The 17,091-nt window shown below is 34.2% G+C and overlaps 1 protein-coding gene across 1 annotated transcript in view; it reads right to left on the reverse strand.

The window, feature by feature from the left end:
- Lyst (lysosomal trafficking regulator) overlaps positions 1-17,091 on the reverse strand; it is a 171,278-nt gene that overhangs the window by 105,814 nt on the left and 48,373 nt on the right. Inside the window, exons 9-16 of the mRNA XM_051194746.1 lie at positions 16,034-16,260; positions 15,497-15,563; positions 12,232-12,341; positions 10,285-10,711; positions 8,639-8,783; positions 7,071-7,244; positions 3,002-3,162; positions 1,823-2,013 (exon numbers count right to left, since the gene is read on the reverse strand). Of these exons, the coding sequence (XP_051050703.1) occupies positions 1,823-2,013; positions 3,002-3,162; positions 7,071-7,244; positions 8,639-8,783; positions 10,285-10,711; positions 12,232-12,341; positions 15,497-15,563; positions 16,034-16,260 (1,502 nt within the window). The remainder of the gene's footprint in view (positions 1-1,822; positions 2,014-3,001; positions 3,163-7,070; positions 7,245-8,638; positions 8,784-10,284; positions 10,712-12,231; positions 12,342-15,496; positions 15,564-16,033; positions 16,261-17,091) is intronic.

Consider the following 17,091-nt stretch of genomic DNA (forward strand, 5'->3'; position numbering starts at 1 on the left):
TATTGTGTATAAATGTTTGTTTTCATTTAATTGGACTTTGTTATATAAAATAAATTAAAAAAATTAAAAAAATATAAATACTAATTACAACCAGCCTTTTTCTCATTATTCAGAGAACGTTTTTATTAGTTCTATAATCAAACTCACATAGATAAGAATTTATATACTTAATACAGAAAAGTTAAGTCTTCTGCCACACTTGACTTCATTTTGTTACTGTTCTATTTCTTAGAAATGAGGACTCTGGGTTGATTTACCCCAAGTTTTTGTTTTGGATTTTCTCACAGGCTACCTACATAATTAAAGGTGTTGCTGAGGGAGCAGAGACTGTAGGAGTTAAGGAAGATGGGGGATACCAAGAGAATATGGCCCACTAAATGAACTAGGCAGGGATCACATTGGCTCATAGAGATTGAAACAGCAAGCACAGGGCCTACTTGGGTCTGCACCAGATTTCTCTGCACATATGTTATGAATGTTAAGTGGGACTCCTAACAGAGGCAGCAGTAAATCTCTGACTCTTTGGCCTGCTCTTGAGACTCTTTTCCTCCTATTAGGTTGTCTTGTCCAGCCTCCATATGAGGGCATTTGCCTTGTCTTATTGAATCTTGTTTTATCATGTTTGGCTATTGTCTCTTGGAGGCTGTACTTTCTAGAAGAGGAAACAGAGAGGGAGTGGATCTCGTGGGGAAGGGAGGTGGAAGGTTCTAGGAAGAATAGAGGAAGGGGAAACTGTAGTTGGGATATATTGTATGAGAGAAGAATCTTTCAATTTTTAAAAAGTGTCTCTAAATAGATTTTTCTTCCGATTAGAACTAATTTTCACATTGTCAACATAAGAAAACAAAATGGAAAAATGGAGTCAAAATTTCAGTATTTCTCCTTGCAAATAGTTGTTTCAACCAGCACTGGCCCATGTCAAAGTTCTCTGAGCTACTCCTTAAAGAAGTCAGAGAGGATCCTGGGCTTTGGTCACTTACAAGAAGCCACTGCAGTTTAAATAGTCTGTCTCATTTAGGATAGCATGTCTTATCCATATACAAACTAAACCAGTCTGGTATAGCTAACTGGTGTTATTAACAAAAATCCCCACCATTAGCTCCTGAACTGTGTACTGGTAAGACAAAATAAAAGAATAATGTAAAAAAAGCAATAGAGAAAAATTAGGAATACTTTAAAGGCTAAATTCCCATTTTATATTGATAGTAAAGAGTAGTTATCTAAGCCCTGAATATATGCAATTAATCTGTAATTTGTGTGTGTGCATATGCACATGTTATCACATGTGTATGGTTTTCCTTCTACCGTTACATGGATTCTAGAGTTCCAGCTCAGGTCACCAAATTTGCACAGCAAGCTGCTTTATCCACTGTGCCATCTCACAGTCCCCTAATGCACGCAATTACAACTAATATTATAAGTTAGTTTGTATTCATTTCTAAGTATGAAAAAAAGAATGGAATGTGTGACTTTTTAAAAAAGAGTATGTAAGGCTAAAAGTGCTATATTTTCAATGTGTCATAAACATTTTTCTTAAAATATTACTAGCTATAAAATAAACTAGGCTGATAAAATTGCTATATATAGTTCCAAGTAAATGAGAATATATATATATATATATGTATGTATGTATATATATATATGTATATATATATGAGATTAAAGTGTTTCACAGTTTTTTAAGGAAAAAGCTCTATATTCTAAGAAAAGAAAAGAACAAAAATGGAAAACTCTGAATCTAACTCACCACTAATTATACATGCCAATGAACATATGCACACAAACTGACTACAATGTTAAAATTTATAAAACTAAAACTTACAATTAGGAGACCAACATCCACACCTTTCTTGGTCATAAAAAGGTCTCTGATTTGTTCACATCTCAAAATTTCTTTATCAATGTATTTGGAGTAGTCATTCACTGGCTTGCCATATTTACATGGCATTATGGATGTGTAGTTGGGTCCACAAGCATACAGGTAAAAGGCCTCTTGTGAGCCAATCTTAGCTCCTGGATAGCAGAAAAATAAAGCTAGTTATTTAAAACATTTCAAGTAGAGTTTTTCATATATAACAAGGAAATGAGGTAGGAGTATGAGTATGTTTGCTTATTGGATTCTTTCGGTTGTCCACTATATCATCTAAAACTCATAAAGTCTAAATTTCCAAGTGAGTGTAAGATAAACTAACCAATATCAACTATGTTAAAGATGCTTGGATGTATATAATATAAAGTGGGAAGCTTTTGATAAAATTTCTATTTGTTTCTTAAGACAGTGAATTTTAATTTAGCCAATCTTGGGTTTGTTTTGCTTTTTTTTTTTAATAAATGAAGACTTAGAATTTTTGATGAAAACTATTTCTTGATGTATTTCATTTTAAAATGAAATTTGAACCGATGCCTTTATGTGCCAGGATTAATAGTTTTTAAATGGTTTTCATTGTTTTTGCATAAGTTCACTATCTGGATAGAATGTACTAAAATCATGAATAAAAGTGGAGTGGTGGCTCAGTAGTTAAGAAAGCTGACAGATGTTTTTGCAAAGATGGCAGCTTACAACCTCCTGTGGCTTCAGCCACAGGGGATCCGACATTGTCTTCTGACCTCTGTGGGCACCAGGCACATATGTGATGCAGTCACATAAGCAGGCAAAAAATCCATACACAGAAAACAAGTAATTCTTTAAAAGTCATAAATAACAGAAAACTATTCTAGGTTTATTAGTTATGACATTGCACTTTTCAAGACTACAAAGTAATGTTGATTAAGTGGAAGAGATGAAGTTAGAAGCTACATCTCCATATCATACATCAACTGTAAGAAAATGTTCAGCTATAATATATTAAAACATCCTGAAAGTGAATCTCAGAATCTTGGCAATACATATTGACTAATAAATATTAGTCAATGAGGAGAGATCAGAATTACTGTCAGATTAATTCATATAGTACATGGAAATTTAAAGAAAAGTTTGGAAATGCTTCATAGGAAAATATACCGTTAAAGAGGAGCAAGTTTCCAAGGTCCCATTTTCCAGGTAATTGCAGAAATTCATCTTGGGATGTTAAGCAATGACCAATCATACAAAACGTTTTATTGATGTCTGATGACAAGCTTGTTTTTCTTGGAAGCACAAAATCCAAGATGACATCAGTTTTCCTACATTAAAAACAAAATTAAGTTAATGGCTTTTCGGGAATACCAGGGATACTTAAAGAGGGGACACTCCTGAAGTTTTCTAGGTCCTAAAATGTATTGTTGGCAATTAGAGGGTAAAGAGGGTAGCTTTCTGTCTCTTGGTCCACAGGCCACAGACAGTGCCCAGGGATCCTACATGTTGACCAGAGGAAGCAAACACACATGACTTCTACACACGTGCCTTCCTAGTTCACAGAAATAAAGTAATCCTCTCCCTTTAAGTTGTCAAAACTCTCCTGCCTTGGCAATAATTCCTAAGATTTCATATTCTCCATGAATGTCCACAAGATTTGCTATATATAAAACCTCTGAAATGCCAGTGTTTTTTGTATTTGGTTTTCTAATGTTAAGGATTACAAAAATTTTGTTTGGTCTCGTCTTTCTCTTTAAAGGTTTATCAAGAATTCTTACATAAAACAGAATCTTATAAGGTAAACATAAGGCTTTCTCACAGAAACACAAAGACTGAGGGGACTTTGTTGCTTGGAGAAACCACAAGTTCCTGAACTCCAAAGTAAGGTAATGAGGGTGCCCCATTTAGAGACAAATTCTAAAATTTGGAAAATGGAGACTTAGCTTATACAGCTAACTCACCTTCAGAAATTAAACTTTTTATATATTTATTTTAAAACCTTAGTATCTGATTTATATTTAGTAAATAAATCCAACTATATTAATAGTAATATCTTTTAACTTTAAAATATCTATGTATGTGTATATATCAGTGTCTACATATGCACTCTAAGGTGCACAGAGACATTTGTAGGAGTTGATTCTCTCATCTGAGATCCAGGAATCAAACATGTATATATAATTAATTGATTAAATCAATTAATTACACTTAAACAATTAAACACATAATTAATTAATATATATTAATAAAGAAATAAATGAGACAATCTATGACTGTCTCCTTTTGGCCAATAAATGTCCACAATTAAAACACTACTGCCACCTACTGACATTATGATTTACTTTTTTTGTGTGAGAAAGAAAACCTACTGGAAGATGTACTTAAAATAAACACAGTAAATAACAAGTGTACCTGCGCCACACACTTCTACTGCATTTGTGTGACTTTGATGCTAGCAAGCTATTTTCCACTGTCATTATGTGCTTTATTTTTGGTTATTTTTGTTTGTTCATTTCTCTAAGATAGTCTCCCTCTGTAGCCTAGGCTGGCCTTGAACTCACAACAATCCTCCTGCCTCAACTTCTACAGTGCTGGAATTACAAGTATGAGTCCCAATGCTTGGCTTGTTATGTACTATTAAAATAGCCTCTTGAAATGCATTCTTTATAGACATTAAGCTATGTAGTTTCCAAAAATAACGAAGAACCACATTTAAATCAACAAAATAGTATTATTGACCTGTCTGTCACTTGCTCATTGATCAGTTAACTAATGAAATTAACTTCTACTAACTTAATATCAAATTAACTTCTACCAAGGAAATTTCTTCAAAGCAAAGTAAAAATTAGTAAAATGGGAAGGAGAGAGCAATGTGTGACACAAAACACTACTCACTAACTTCAGAACTATCTGTGACTACCTCATTTTCCACTCTGAAAGTGCCTAGTAACTAGTGTATAGTCCCCATACTCATCAGATATCCTGAGGCCAGAGAGAGAGAGAGAGAGAGAGAGAGAGAGAGAAAGCTAGAAGAGAAGCACAGCACAGGGTTTATAGCATGACCGCCATCTAGGCTTAGAGCCTCAGTTCAAGTTTTACCTATACTCCTTCCATGTGGCACAACTCTGGGCAAGTGTCCTTACCCCACTCTAAGTTTCAGCTAAGCACGTCAAATATTCAATAACATGCCCACTTCATAGTGTAGTGGGAAGGATGAGGTACAGTGCAGAAACAGTACAATGAATGGCACTTGTTACTAGCTCACGAAATGAAAAGAGTATCTAAGAAAAAAAGGGGCCCATCTCCAATAGCTCCAACCCAGTGTTCTGAAAACAAATTCACTGATTGGTTATAATTGCTATTCAAGCTTAGGCAGCTGTGAATACTATTTAGAAGATGGATACCAACTTCAGGTATGTGTTTTTATGTATTTTCTTCAATGAATCAACAAAACTGAACTTGAGCTTAACTTTCTGTAGCAGACACTATGAACTATCCCAAAGCCATTTGCAAAGCCCTTCTTCCTTGTCTCTCTCAGTGATTAAAAGTTGATGATTATGAGGAACCAGTGCTTGCAGCCTTCTATAGCAGTGCAAAGCCTGAAACATAGCAATTCCTTGACAAACACCTTAATTTGTGCTCAAGATATATGTGATTTCTATGATATAATCTATTTTGAGTTTTTGAGAAGATAAGGAAATAATATGTATAAAGCATCTAGCAAAAGGTCTGTAATATAACAAGTATACAACACATAACAGACTTTTGTAAAAAAATAAAATTATATTTATCAGCTCGATACTCACTCCTGCCAAGCTTTTCCATCTTGTCTACCCACTTCAATGCTCTTCCAGCCACTTCAATGCTCTCCCATGATAAACTGGTTTTAAATTCTGTATCTTCCTACATGCTATTTCAACAAATCCAAGGCACATGATAATTTGTGCTAGTTAGTTTTGTCAGCTTGGCATTGTCACCCAGGAAGAGGGAAACTCAAGTGAGGAATTGCCTCTATCAGACTACCTGTGGGCATATATGTGGGGCATTTTCTTGATTGTTGCTTAGTGGACAAGGACCTACACTGTGGGCTGTGATATCTCTAGGAAGACAGTCTTTTGTTGTTTATGAAAGGTAACTGATCAAGTCAGGGTTAGTATGGGAGTAAGCAACATTCCTCTGTGTTCTCTGCTACAATTTCTGCTTCTGAGTTTTTGCCTTGCGCTCTTGCCCTGACTTTCCTTCATGATGAACTGTAACCTGTATCCAAATAAATCCTTTCTCCTTGAGATAGAAAGCAAACTAGGACATAATTCTTTTTGTGGTTAATTTTTACATTAAGATCATCAAGTTTATTATCTTGACTGTAAAGGCTGTGCAGTAAAAGTCATGCACCTAAATCTGTTACTTTATATAGTTCTAGGACCCATCTAAGTCTATTATCAGATATGATACTTTATATTCTTCTCCAGTATTTTAATTTCTTTAAATTCCAATTTAATTTAGGTATTAGCCTTCTTTTTAAAACTAAATCTAAATAATTTCTTGTGGACTCATCCTTGTAATATATGGGTTTGAGGGACAATATTACATATCTTATAATTACTTACCTAGTATATATTGTTCATAAATATCTAACGCCCAGGTTTTTGGCTTGCTCCTCATACCTAAATACAGTAATCCATGATATTCACCAAAGGTTGGTTCCCACAGATACCAAAAGCTGAGAATGCTCAAATCCCTTGTAGACAATGACATATTTATATATATATATATATATATATATATATATATATATATATATCTTTAAGTACTTACAATACCTAAAATAAATGTACCTAAAAGTACCTAAAAGATATATATATATATATATCTTTAAATACTTACAATACCTAAAATAAATGCCTTATAAATGGTTGTTATACTTTATTGTTTAGGGAATAACTAGAAGACAAGACTGTACATGTTCATCAGAGATACAACTATCAAATATTTTCAGTCTGATGTTGGTTGACTCTTCAAGAGCAGAATTCATGGACAATTTTCAATATAGAAGATTTGTTGTGGAAATTTACTATGGAAGATTTATTATGTTTTAAAGTGATAAATAGAAAAAAGTTGAATTTTGATATAAATTTCTTCTATTACACATTAAATTTTACCTAGCTTTCAATGTTTCAGGAATGAAAACTAAAGCTAAAACTGTAACTGAGAAGAATATTTTCTGAGAATTTAATACCTCTGTCCAGATACCCATATCGAAATTTCCCCATGGACATTCTTTTTCCCTTGAGGATACTGAAGATAGGTAAGTACCAAGTGTTGCCATTTGCTTGGAAAGAAAATGTTTTCCTGTGATTCAACTTGTGCTAGTGAAACAGCTTTCACATCATCATTTGAGTCCATGCACACACTGTAGGGAAAAAAAAAATCACAGGTCAAAAACATGAAAATTCTGACTTTAATAGTTAACACATACACTGTAACTGTGATTCTCAATATGTGAAATTAAAAGTCACTTCTATTTTAAAATAAAGTGAAAAAGTCAGTAGGTCTTTGTTTTACACCATATCTGCTTCCTCAATTCATGAACTAAAATGGATTAGACTCATTGGCTGATGTTAATAACTTGGGCAATAATTTCTAGAAATCAATTTATAAAATCAAGTTTCTGCTTACATACTCATTATCTATTTTAGAAATTATAATGTAATAATTGACTCACAAAGAAATTAATACATACTGTAATAAACATCTAAATACCAAAATATATTGGGTACTAATTCACTTTGCAGGATTACTAAAAGAATAAAGAGAAATGTATGTAGAAAACACCTGGTAACATTTATAATATCTATAAAACAAAATCTAAATAATATACTGGCTTTAATTTTTACATTTACAAGATATATTAAACTGGTAAATTGTCACATGCTATTTAAGCTGACTAAGAAGCTAGCTTTGGAAGCAGGACAGACACTGCACCCCATTTCAAACCCAAGCATATTTTTCCCAAAGTATCTTCTTATCCAAGGACAGACTGGCCCCCTAGCCCTGTGACAGGGAAAAAGGAGAATAAGAGAACAGCACAACAATAAAAATGTTGCACCCTTAAGGGCAATGAATAAATTGTTCTAGTGAAAACATTGTGCCCTTGAGAACAGCTAGATGGAGAACCCTTTCCAACAGAGAATACTATCTTTATTATACGGAATAAAAATGGTTGTAGTGGGGCTGAAGAGATGACTCAGAGGTTAAGAGCACTGGCTGCTTTTCCAGAGGTCCTGAGTTCAATTCCCAGCAACCACATGGTGGCTCAAATCTATCTATAATGAGATATGGTACCCTCTTCTGGCCTGCAGGCAGACATACAATCAGAATACTGTATATATAATAAATAAATAAATATAGCTGTAGTGGTACAGGAGGCTGGAAACTCATCTACAGAGAAAATCCTCTATCTGCTTGTAAATCTCTCAATCAGGAATGCCAGCACAACTGTTTTCAGCAAGACCTCTCTAGTCATTTCTGATGGATATTTATGCATCTGATTTGATTATGCTACTATTGCCAATTGAACTACTCCAGTCATTTCTACTGGATATCATAAGCACTGGACTTGCCATGTTTTGCTACTTGTCTACTGCTAGATAGAATCTATATGCTAACTTGTCTGATAATCGTTCTTTTAAGTTTTTTTCCTAAGGATCTTTAATAAGATTGTTCTTATAAATATTATTTAATAATTTATTACATAAATTATTTCAATACATGACCTATTTATTAAGAGTTGAGGATAATCAGTACCGAAAGATAAAAGTGCCACTGTGGGGATCAGCCCACACTTGGATCATCAATGCTTTGGATCCCAACGAAATCAAATGAATGCAGCCATCTTCTATGAGTCTGTCATCAGGATTGATGGATTCTGTACCTTCTGGTCTATCACCTTCTGTGAGAAAAATGTTAGAACTATTAATAAAATAGTTGATAAAAATGTGTAGAAACATGAATTTCAAAGAATACAATGTGTGTTGGTTTATTTGTAACAGGTTATTTGTCCCAAATGACTGAACCTGTTTCAAACAATATTTCCAAAGGTTAAATGTTAACTTCAAAAGAACACAGTGGATGAAAAAGTGTTTTTAAAATTATTACATGATTTAAAATACATGATAACTGAGAGCAACTATGGGCAGGGCTGCTGAAGGACTATAATCAGCTATATGCTGTACTAAGTTTCTGCTTTTGTTGGTTTGGGCCACTATAACACTATAACACGACTGACCCTGTTCTAGGGAGCATGCACCATCAACACATGCCTTACACTACAAAAATTTACTTGATCCTTGTTAGGAAGGTATGATTTCTGATATAATAATTTTATTGAAACTCTTCTTAGAAAAGCGGCAGTGCTTGAAGAGCCACTGTTTAGAGTGTTGGGTGATGCTGAAACCTTGCATCATAGTTTGTCTCCAGCTAAGGAAAATGTTTATAGGCTTTGGGTTAGCTGGTTACCCTTCCCAATGCCATCTTACCACTTAGATTTAAATATGATAAGCTATTTGTTACTATGATGTGACTTTATGTTAAACTAAGCTAATATGTACAAAAGTACAAAGTGCATGTCCAAAGGCTCAGACTTTTAAAGAAGAGGAACATTATCAGTAATCAGATATATAAATATTAGCCACCATTTTTTTTTATCTTGGATATGTTTGAACCCATTTCTTTTTTTTTTTAATTTTTTTTTAAATTTATTTTATATAACAAAGTCCATTTAAATGAAAACAAACATTTATAGACAATATTTTGGAATTTGGGTGTTGTTCTTTCCAAACTACTTCCTGCTGGTAAAGGGCGCTGTCATGGGGGATTCGAAGAAGATTCAGAAATCCTGGCTGTAGCCACCATTTTCAACAGGTTAAAAAATACAAAACCAATTTCTAACACTATTCCCTCTAGTTGCCCTATGTCCTAAGAAACTGTTGCATACCTAAGAAAGACAAAAACATGATACAGTGTCAATATAACCCAACAGTAACTCTTCAGTTATAGATGGGCTCTGTCCTAACTTTGAAGGACTGTTACATATAAAGACTTAGTGATAGGAACTAGGAAGGGGCCACTGAGTTAAGAGACAGAAGGCTATAGGGTCTTATTTTTTAATCCCTTTTCTAGTATCAGGGGCCATATTATCACAATAATGGGACTGTTAACTTCAGTAGCAGCTGTAGATATAGGGTATCCCCTTCCATATCTAAGGTTTAGAAGAGAATGGAAACTTCAGTGCTAACTGAAAACTCAGGCTTTGGTTGTTCCGTAGTTAGGTATGGCCTTTAAGGTGAAGAACATCTGAAGAACATATTAAAACACTGCCAGATATCCTCACAGTTCAGGCAAATGGCTATCTGAAGAGTCTTAGTGTATAGATCAGACCCCTGCCATCATACCTGCTCCTTCAAAACTGTCGTCTTGTAGAGTTGATGGTTTGTTTCTTTTCTTTACCTTCTTTGCTCTTTCTGCAGCACTCTCGGATTCATGGATATACTCCACATTAAACCACAGAGAAACGCTAAAGCCTTCTGACAGGTGTGGCCAGCAGTTCTGTCCCAGCAATGGCAGATGGATTGGGGCTATATGCCAAGAGGAAAGCAGCCGAGAGGAAAAACTCTCTCTGTCAGTCTCTTTCTTGCTGCGGGAAATCCGTGCTCTTCTCAATAAGCCTAAGGCTTTACTGTTAAGAATCCCAGGAGACTTTTGTGGTGAGACACCACTGCTTGAACTTGGGGTGTGAAGTAGAGGAAAGGTTAGATACTGTGAAGGGCCCACATTAAAATCACTTTCAACAATTTTCTGAATACCAAAGAGAAGAATTTCCTAGAGAAAAAGAAAGACAAATAAAAAATTACAATCTTGTAATCAGATACATAATGTCAAAATTCAGGTTATAATCAAAATACAAAAGATGCAATCTTTTAATTAAAATAGCATATATACTATATCTTTAAATTTTTAATTTTTTTATTTGAGATAAGATATGAAGATTTAATTATTATGTAATCTCTTGATAAATTTGGTTTAAATTTTGGTACTTTATGGTACAAATCTAATATTTATGAGTAGCATTTATTACATTTGTATTATTACAAATGAAATACAATAACTATATCAGCATATATTTCTATAAAACAAGGTTATTACTTCCTCATGGTATTTCTCTCAAAATAATTTTTAAGATTTATTTTTATTTTTACTAATGTGTATGTGCATGTGTGCATGTATACATGCATACACGCCTGCCTGCCTGAGCAGGTGCCCGAAGAAGCCAGAAAGTGGGATAAGATCCCTTGGAACTGGAGTTACAGGTATTTGTAAGCTGCCTGAAATGGGTGCCAGGATCTGAACTCTGAACTTCATGATTGAGCAGCAAGCAAGTCACTGAGACATCTTTCTAGTCCCATAACTCAGATATTTTTAAGTGAGGGATACCACCTTACAAATTCTCTAGGTTCCTAAATGATCAAAGACATAATATTGAATGCTCAATTACTATCCAAGTTATTTCATGTTTTTCCCCTAACCAAAGAAAAGTTCTATCATATCTTTTTGGGGAACTGAAGTAAAGTTTTAAGGTTTTGGGCTTAAATGGAATACAAAAAAGGTAAGAGATGGAATGTTGAAATGTACATTTAGTTAAAAGAAGAGCAATGACTAAAGAGAACTAAGTTCCAAAGTATGAAAGATTAGCTTAGTGCAATGCCTCATTCATGCATAAAATAATCTCTAATGTTGACCATGATGAGGGAAATTGTGCTCAAGACAAGCTCTAGAAATAATTCATCCATATACAGCCAGCCCTCAATGACCCACACCGGTGAGTGACAGTACTTCCATCGGGCCTTGAGACTGAAGTGGGTGATGAGGCAGGCAGTGAAGTAGACAGGGCTGCTTCACATATAGCAGCCTCCACATTCTAGATTCATCTGCAGATTCTTCCAGTCAAAACTGCATTATGTTTCCCAGCTGAGAGCCACTAAACTATACATACAGCAATGGAAAGGAGAATACTTAAATAAAGAACAGATACTGATTCTTTAGAAACAGGACAAATTCGGGATGATTGCTGTTATTCACACTTAAATTCTCTTTAGTAATTAAAATCAAAGCATTTCTCAAGCACAAAGGTTGGAGTTGAAATAGGGTAAAGGTAACTAGTTAGTCCAAATCAAAGTGAAATGTTAAGATATATGCAGATAATATAACTGAATCTGTCAAACATAAAACATGGAACTAGCTTAATAGTAATTACAATATTAAGATCTTAGTGATTTACAAATTAGTAAAATATACATTCTATTAAAGAATTAGTGAAAATGTAAAAATTTTAGCATATTTACTGTACAAGGAGATTTCTCCAGAAATATTCTCAAAAGAAGGGTTAGTTCTTCTGAACATGTTCGTGAACTCATCAAAGAAACCAAGAGATCCACCAATACTCTCTGGCATGCTACATTTTAAAAAGAAAAAAACAAATTAAAGCCAGTACACATTTAATTAAAGGAAGATATAAGCAATTTTCACTGAAAAATGTAAACTGTTCTCTCATGTGGAATGATTATAAACAATCTAGTTAACAATCATAAAAATCGCTAAAGAAATACCAAGATAAATAAAGGCAAATGAACAAACATTAATAAAATAAGTTATTTAAATTATAAATACCACATATTGGGAGAGGAGGGTGGTCGGGGTGCATGTGAGGGGGGGAGAGAGAGGAAGAGGGAGGGAGAGGGAACTGGGATCGATATGTAAAATAAAAATAAATAAATAAATAAACAACAAAATAATAAATACCACATATTACTTGGAAATTGAAATGACAGAAATAAAATTACAAATTAATTACAAAATTATATAAGTATCACAAGCTAGTTATTTTGACCATGTTCTTTATTCTACTAAAGAGTTTAACATAAACAACAGCAATAATATACTAATAAAAATTCCTTAAAGTAATAACTATTATTTATAGATCATTTATAGTGTTCCAAGTATATTTTTACAAGTATGCCTCAACTTTTCTCACTCTAAAACAGAAAGTATGAATTATTCTCTCCACTTTAGACATGACAACAAACAATATTGGTGTAAAACCTGTGGTGTATCTTAAAAGACTGGAGGGTTTAAGATTAGAAACTTAATTTAAGTAACCGTTTCATAAAGGCAATGAATAGATGGAATAGTGTAAGAGGAAGTGTTTCTGAGAGGACAGTTTGCAAGGACACCATAAACTGGCATGGACTTTACCCTCAGGCAATTAATGTAAGTCCAATAAAGGTTTTGAATAGAAAAGTTACACAATCAAAGTATGTTTAGTTTTTTGTTTTGTAGTTCAAAACTGACAGGTTTCTCCTTGCCTGCCTCAGTGGGAGAGCTGTCCCTACCCTAAACTAGCCCCAGAGGCATGGGCACAGCCTTCCATGGCTCTTGGAGAACTGACCCCCCTCTTTGCTACAATGGAGAGCTGCCCTGCATGTGGAAGGGCTGGCCCAGACTGACCAACTCAGGTAACACCCAGGCCTATACCAAGGGCTTTGAGTTGGCCCATCCCAACATCTACCCCATCTAGGACCTGCTGGAGCACCTGAAAGGACCAGTCCTGCAGATTTATGGTAACAGCCAGATAGCCACGAGAAGTTTTCATGAGGGACCAGTATTGATGGTGTACCAGAGGCCAGAGGCCTTGAACCAGACCAATGACTCATTGTGATAAATCTTTGCAAGAAAAGCTTTTTGGGCAAAAGGGTATACTGTGTGACACACTGCAGCTCCCAAGGTCATGACAACAAACCAATATGTGGAGAAGTAGGAAACATGGAGGAGTGAATTTTTTTATTTTTATTTTTTTTTAATTTGGAAAGGAGCTACAAGGTGAGTGGGCAGACATGGAAAGACTGGGAAATCAGTGTGATTGGGGTACATGATGTGAAAATTCCCAAATTTAAAAATCACACTGAGAAAAAAACTTACAGGTTTCAGGGTGACTGAGAAAAAGGACATACACATACACACACAAATACTAATTTAAAAAACAAATGAAACAAAACATAGTCAAGCCAAATGACCTCTTACCTATATAATAGGTAAGGTTTGAGTGAGAATGGTAGGGTCATATGTTTGATGAAACTATTTGTAAAGGATTAGGAGGTATGACCTTGTTGGAGGAGACGTGTCACTAGGGGTGGGCTTTGAAATTTCAGCAGCCTACACCTTTCCAGGTAGCTTTCTCTCTTCCTGCCTCTGAAACTGTAAGGCCCCATTAAATGCTTTCTTCTATAAGTTGCTTTGATCATGGTGTTTTGTCACAGGAACAGAAAAGGAACTAAGTGAATGGGCAGTTGCCAAAATTAAAACCTGGATAAAATGTTGGAATATAATTTTTTAAAACCCCAGAATATAAATAGAGAAGTACATGAAATATGAAATAAGATAAATGGTAGGATCCAATTATAAAGCCCATGATTACAACTCATATGCAAGAAAATAAAGAACAAAGAATATGGAGAGAAAATAATTTTTAGAAATAATAAATCTTTGTGATCATGGATCAGTTCTTCCTGGGTTTGACAGAAAAGGCATAGCATGAAAAAGAAAAAAGGAAAAAAAAAAAAAAAAAAAGGGAAATGACAATTGATTGTAATGTACCCTGGAAGAACTCTCTAAACAAGAAAAGGATATTAGGTAACAACTTTGGAAAAAATGAGTATGCTGTGAAGTTGGATAATAATATGGTGCTAATGGAGGTTTATAAACTTTAACATGGCATACCAGTGTTAAATATTCATAATGGGAAAACTGGTAAGAAAGAGTGATACACGAGTACCACATACTCATGCATTAAGGAAGAAAATGAGGAAGAGAAAGCTTTTCCTTGTAGTACAATCCCAATTCATGAACATATAAATTCCAGAAATAGAAAATGACTATTTGGCAAACACTACAGTACTATCATTTTGATGCTAAAAACTGTGTGCTAAAATATGATAAAAGTAAAATTTATAAACCTTCAAGTTGACACTCATAAGATACTTGCAAATTACAATAAACCTAGTAGACCATCTTAACCTGAAATGGTTAAAATTAACATCCCTAATTATAAGACACAGACATCACAATGTCCTCTACAGGACTCAACACTAATATTAGGAATTTCTGACAAAAACATGTCAATTTAACTTGGAGGAAGGAAACATTATACAAACACAAATTAACATTTCACTTACATTAGCCTTAATCCTCCAACTATAATTTAGATTTATTGTGGTCAGATATCACATTAATTTTCATTATGAATTTCTGAAATGTCGGAGAAAGTACTGAGTAGAGACGTGAACAACTGAAGACACAAGACAGTGTTTATACAAGGTTATAATCTCCATGAAGCTACTAAACAACTTACTGCAGGCCTTGGAACTACATTTCCCCCTATTCAATAAAAATAGTTATATTTTACTGACTGAGTGTGAGGAACAAATAAGATGATACATATAAAAACAATTTAGAAACCACAGAGCTGTATGCTAGTAGAAGCCATAATCATTAATTCTTCATACAATATCACAATAATTACTAAGCTATTCCCTTATACTAGTTTAAACTCACCTTGAAAATCAGAATTTGTTTGTGTTAAAATATTCAAGAACCCTCCTAGAAGGATTTTTACAGTTCCCTGAAGATTAAAAAAATGAAACGTAAGAAATGAAATGTTTAACTTCATAAACGCATAACACAACTGCAATGTCATGATAAATTATTTCGTGTGTGTGTGTGTGTGTGTGTGTGTGTGGTTGTGTGTGTGAGTGTGTGTGTGTGTGTGTGTGTGTGTGTGTGTGTGTGTGTGTGTGTGTGTGTAAATGACTGGAAAGAATACTATTGTAGGATTAAATGCAAGTTTTAAGATCTGCTCTCCGGATACATTACTGTTTAGCTACTGACAATATTGATTTTTTGCTACTTATTAGAGAACTAAAAAATTAGTTGATTTTAGAAAATCACTTGAAAGTCAAAATACACTGAAGGCATAATAAAAGATAAGCTATCACCTCAAATAATTTTCAGATAATTTGGGTTATATATATGGAAATGAATAATGGGAACATGAGTGTGATAAATATTGATCCAATTTAGTGCATCTTTTACCTGTTGCATGAGCAGAGAAATGTTCTTTTCCTTCTGCCTGGCAATTTTCAGAAAGCTCTCAAACACATGAGCAAGCACATCAAGTTTAGCTTTGCTAGCAGACAGCAAATTTAATTCCAGCATGCAAATCTCAGGGTATATTATCTCCCCATGAGTGACATTTTCAAGTAAGTTGTTTGGAACAATCGATGCACTGAAACCTTCTGCTTCAGGTTTTAATTGTACTCCTCAAAAATGAAAGAAAAAGAATGTTTATATTCCCCAAACACTGAGTATTTCAACCTTAATTTATTACTAAGACATTTAATGGAACCTGTGCTTCTTTTATTAAAATGTTCACAAAGCCTTTTTCTACAACATTAATGTTGACTAAAGTTTGTACCTTGAATGATCAACTCTTACAGATAGTTTAATCTTGAAAATAATTTTGATTTTCAATGAAATTACAAATATTACCAACAGAAATTTTCATAAATATATTATGTAGATTTAACACATTCTTTTAATTCAACTGGAAAAAATTAACCCAAATTTTCTCAGCCTCAAATATCTAAACCATGTGTAGTTTTCTGCCCTTATTTCTGTGGTAATAGTAGGCTTGGTTTGTTGAAGTCTAAACATTGTCCTCTTATGACTGTCTTACTGACTGAACTTAACAGGCTCTGCTGCACTCTTTAAAAATGTTTATACAAAGGCTAAGAAGAGTGAAGAGTGCTTACTGGACAGGCATGAAGACTCAAGCTGTGTGCTGTGCCAAGAATAATCGGTACTCACTAACAAGCCAGCTTAATCAGAATCAGCAAAAGCTCTAAGTTCAGTCAGAGATAGTCTCAAAAAAAAAAAAAAAAGACAGAAAAAAGAAAAAGATCAATGAGGCAGGTGAGATGACTTAGTGGTAAAGGCAACTGCAATACAAGCATTATGCACAACCTGAGTTTAAACCCTGGAACCCATTTATAGGTGAAAGAAGAGAACTGACTCCACAGGGTTGTCCTTTGACTAAACACACACCATGGCACACATGTGTTTGTCCCCCCACACTATTTATAGTCACACAA

The sequence above is a fragment of the Phodopus roborovskii genome, unplaced genomic scaffold (assembly GCF_943737965.1).
Source record: "Phodopus roborovskii unplaced genomic scaffold, PHOROB, whole genome shotgun sequence".
NCBI classification, from domain to species: domain Eukaryota; kingdom Metazoa; phylum Chordata; class Mammalia; order Rodentia; family Cricetidae; genus Phodopus; species Phodopus roborovskii.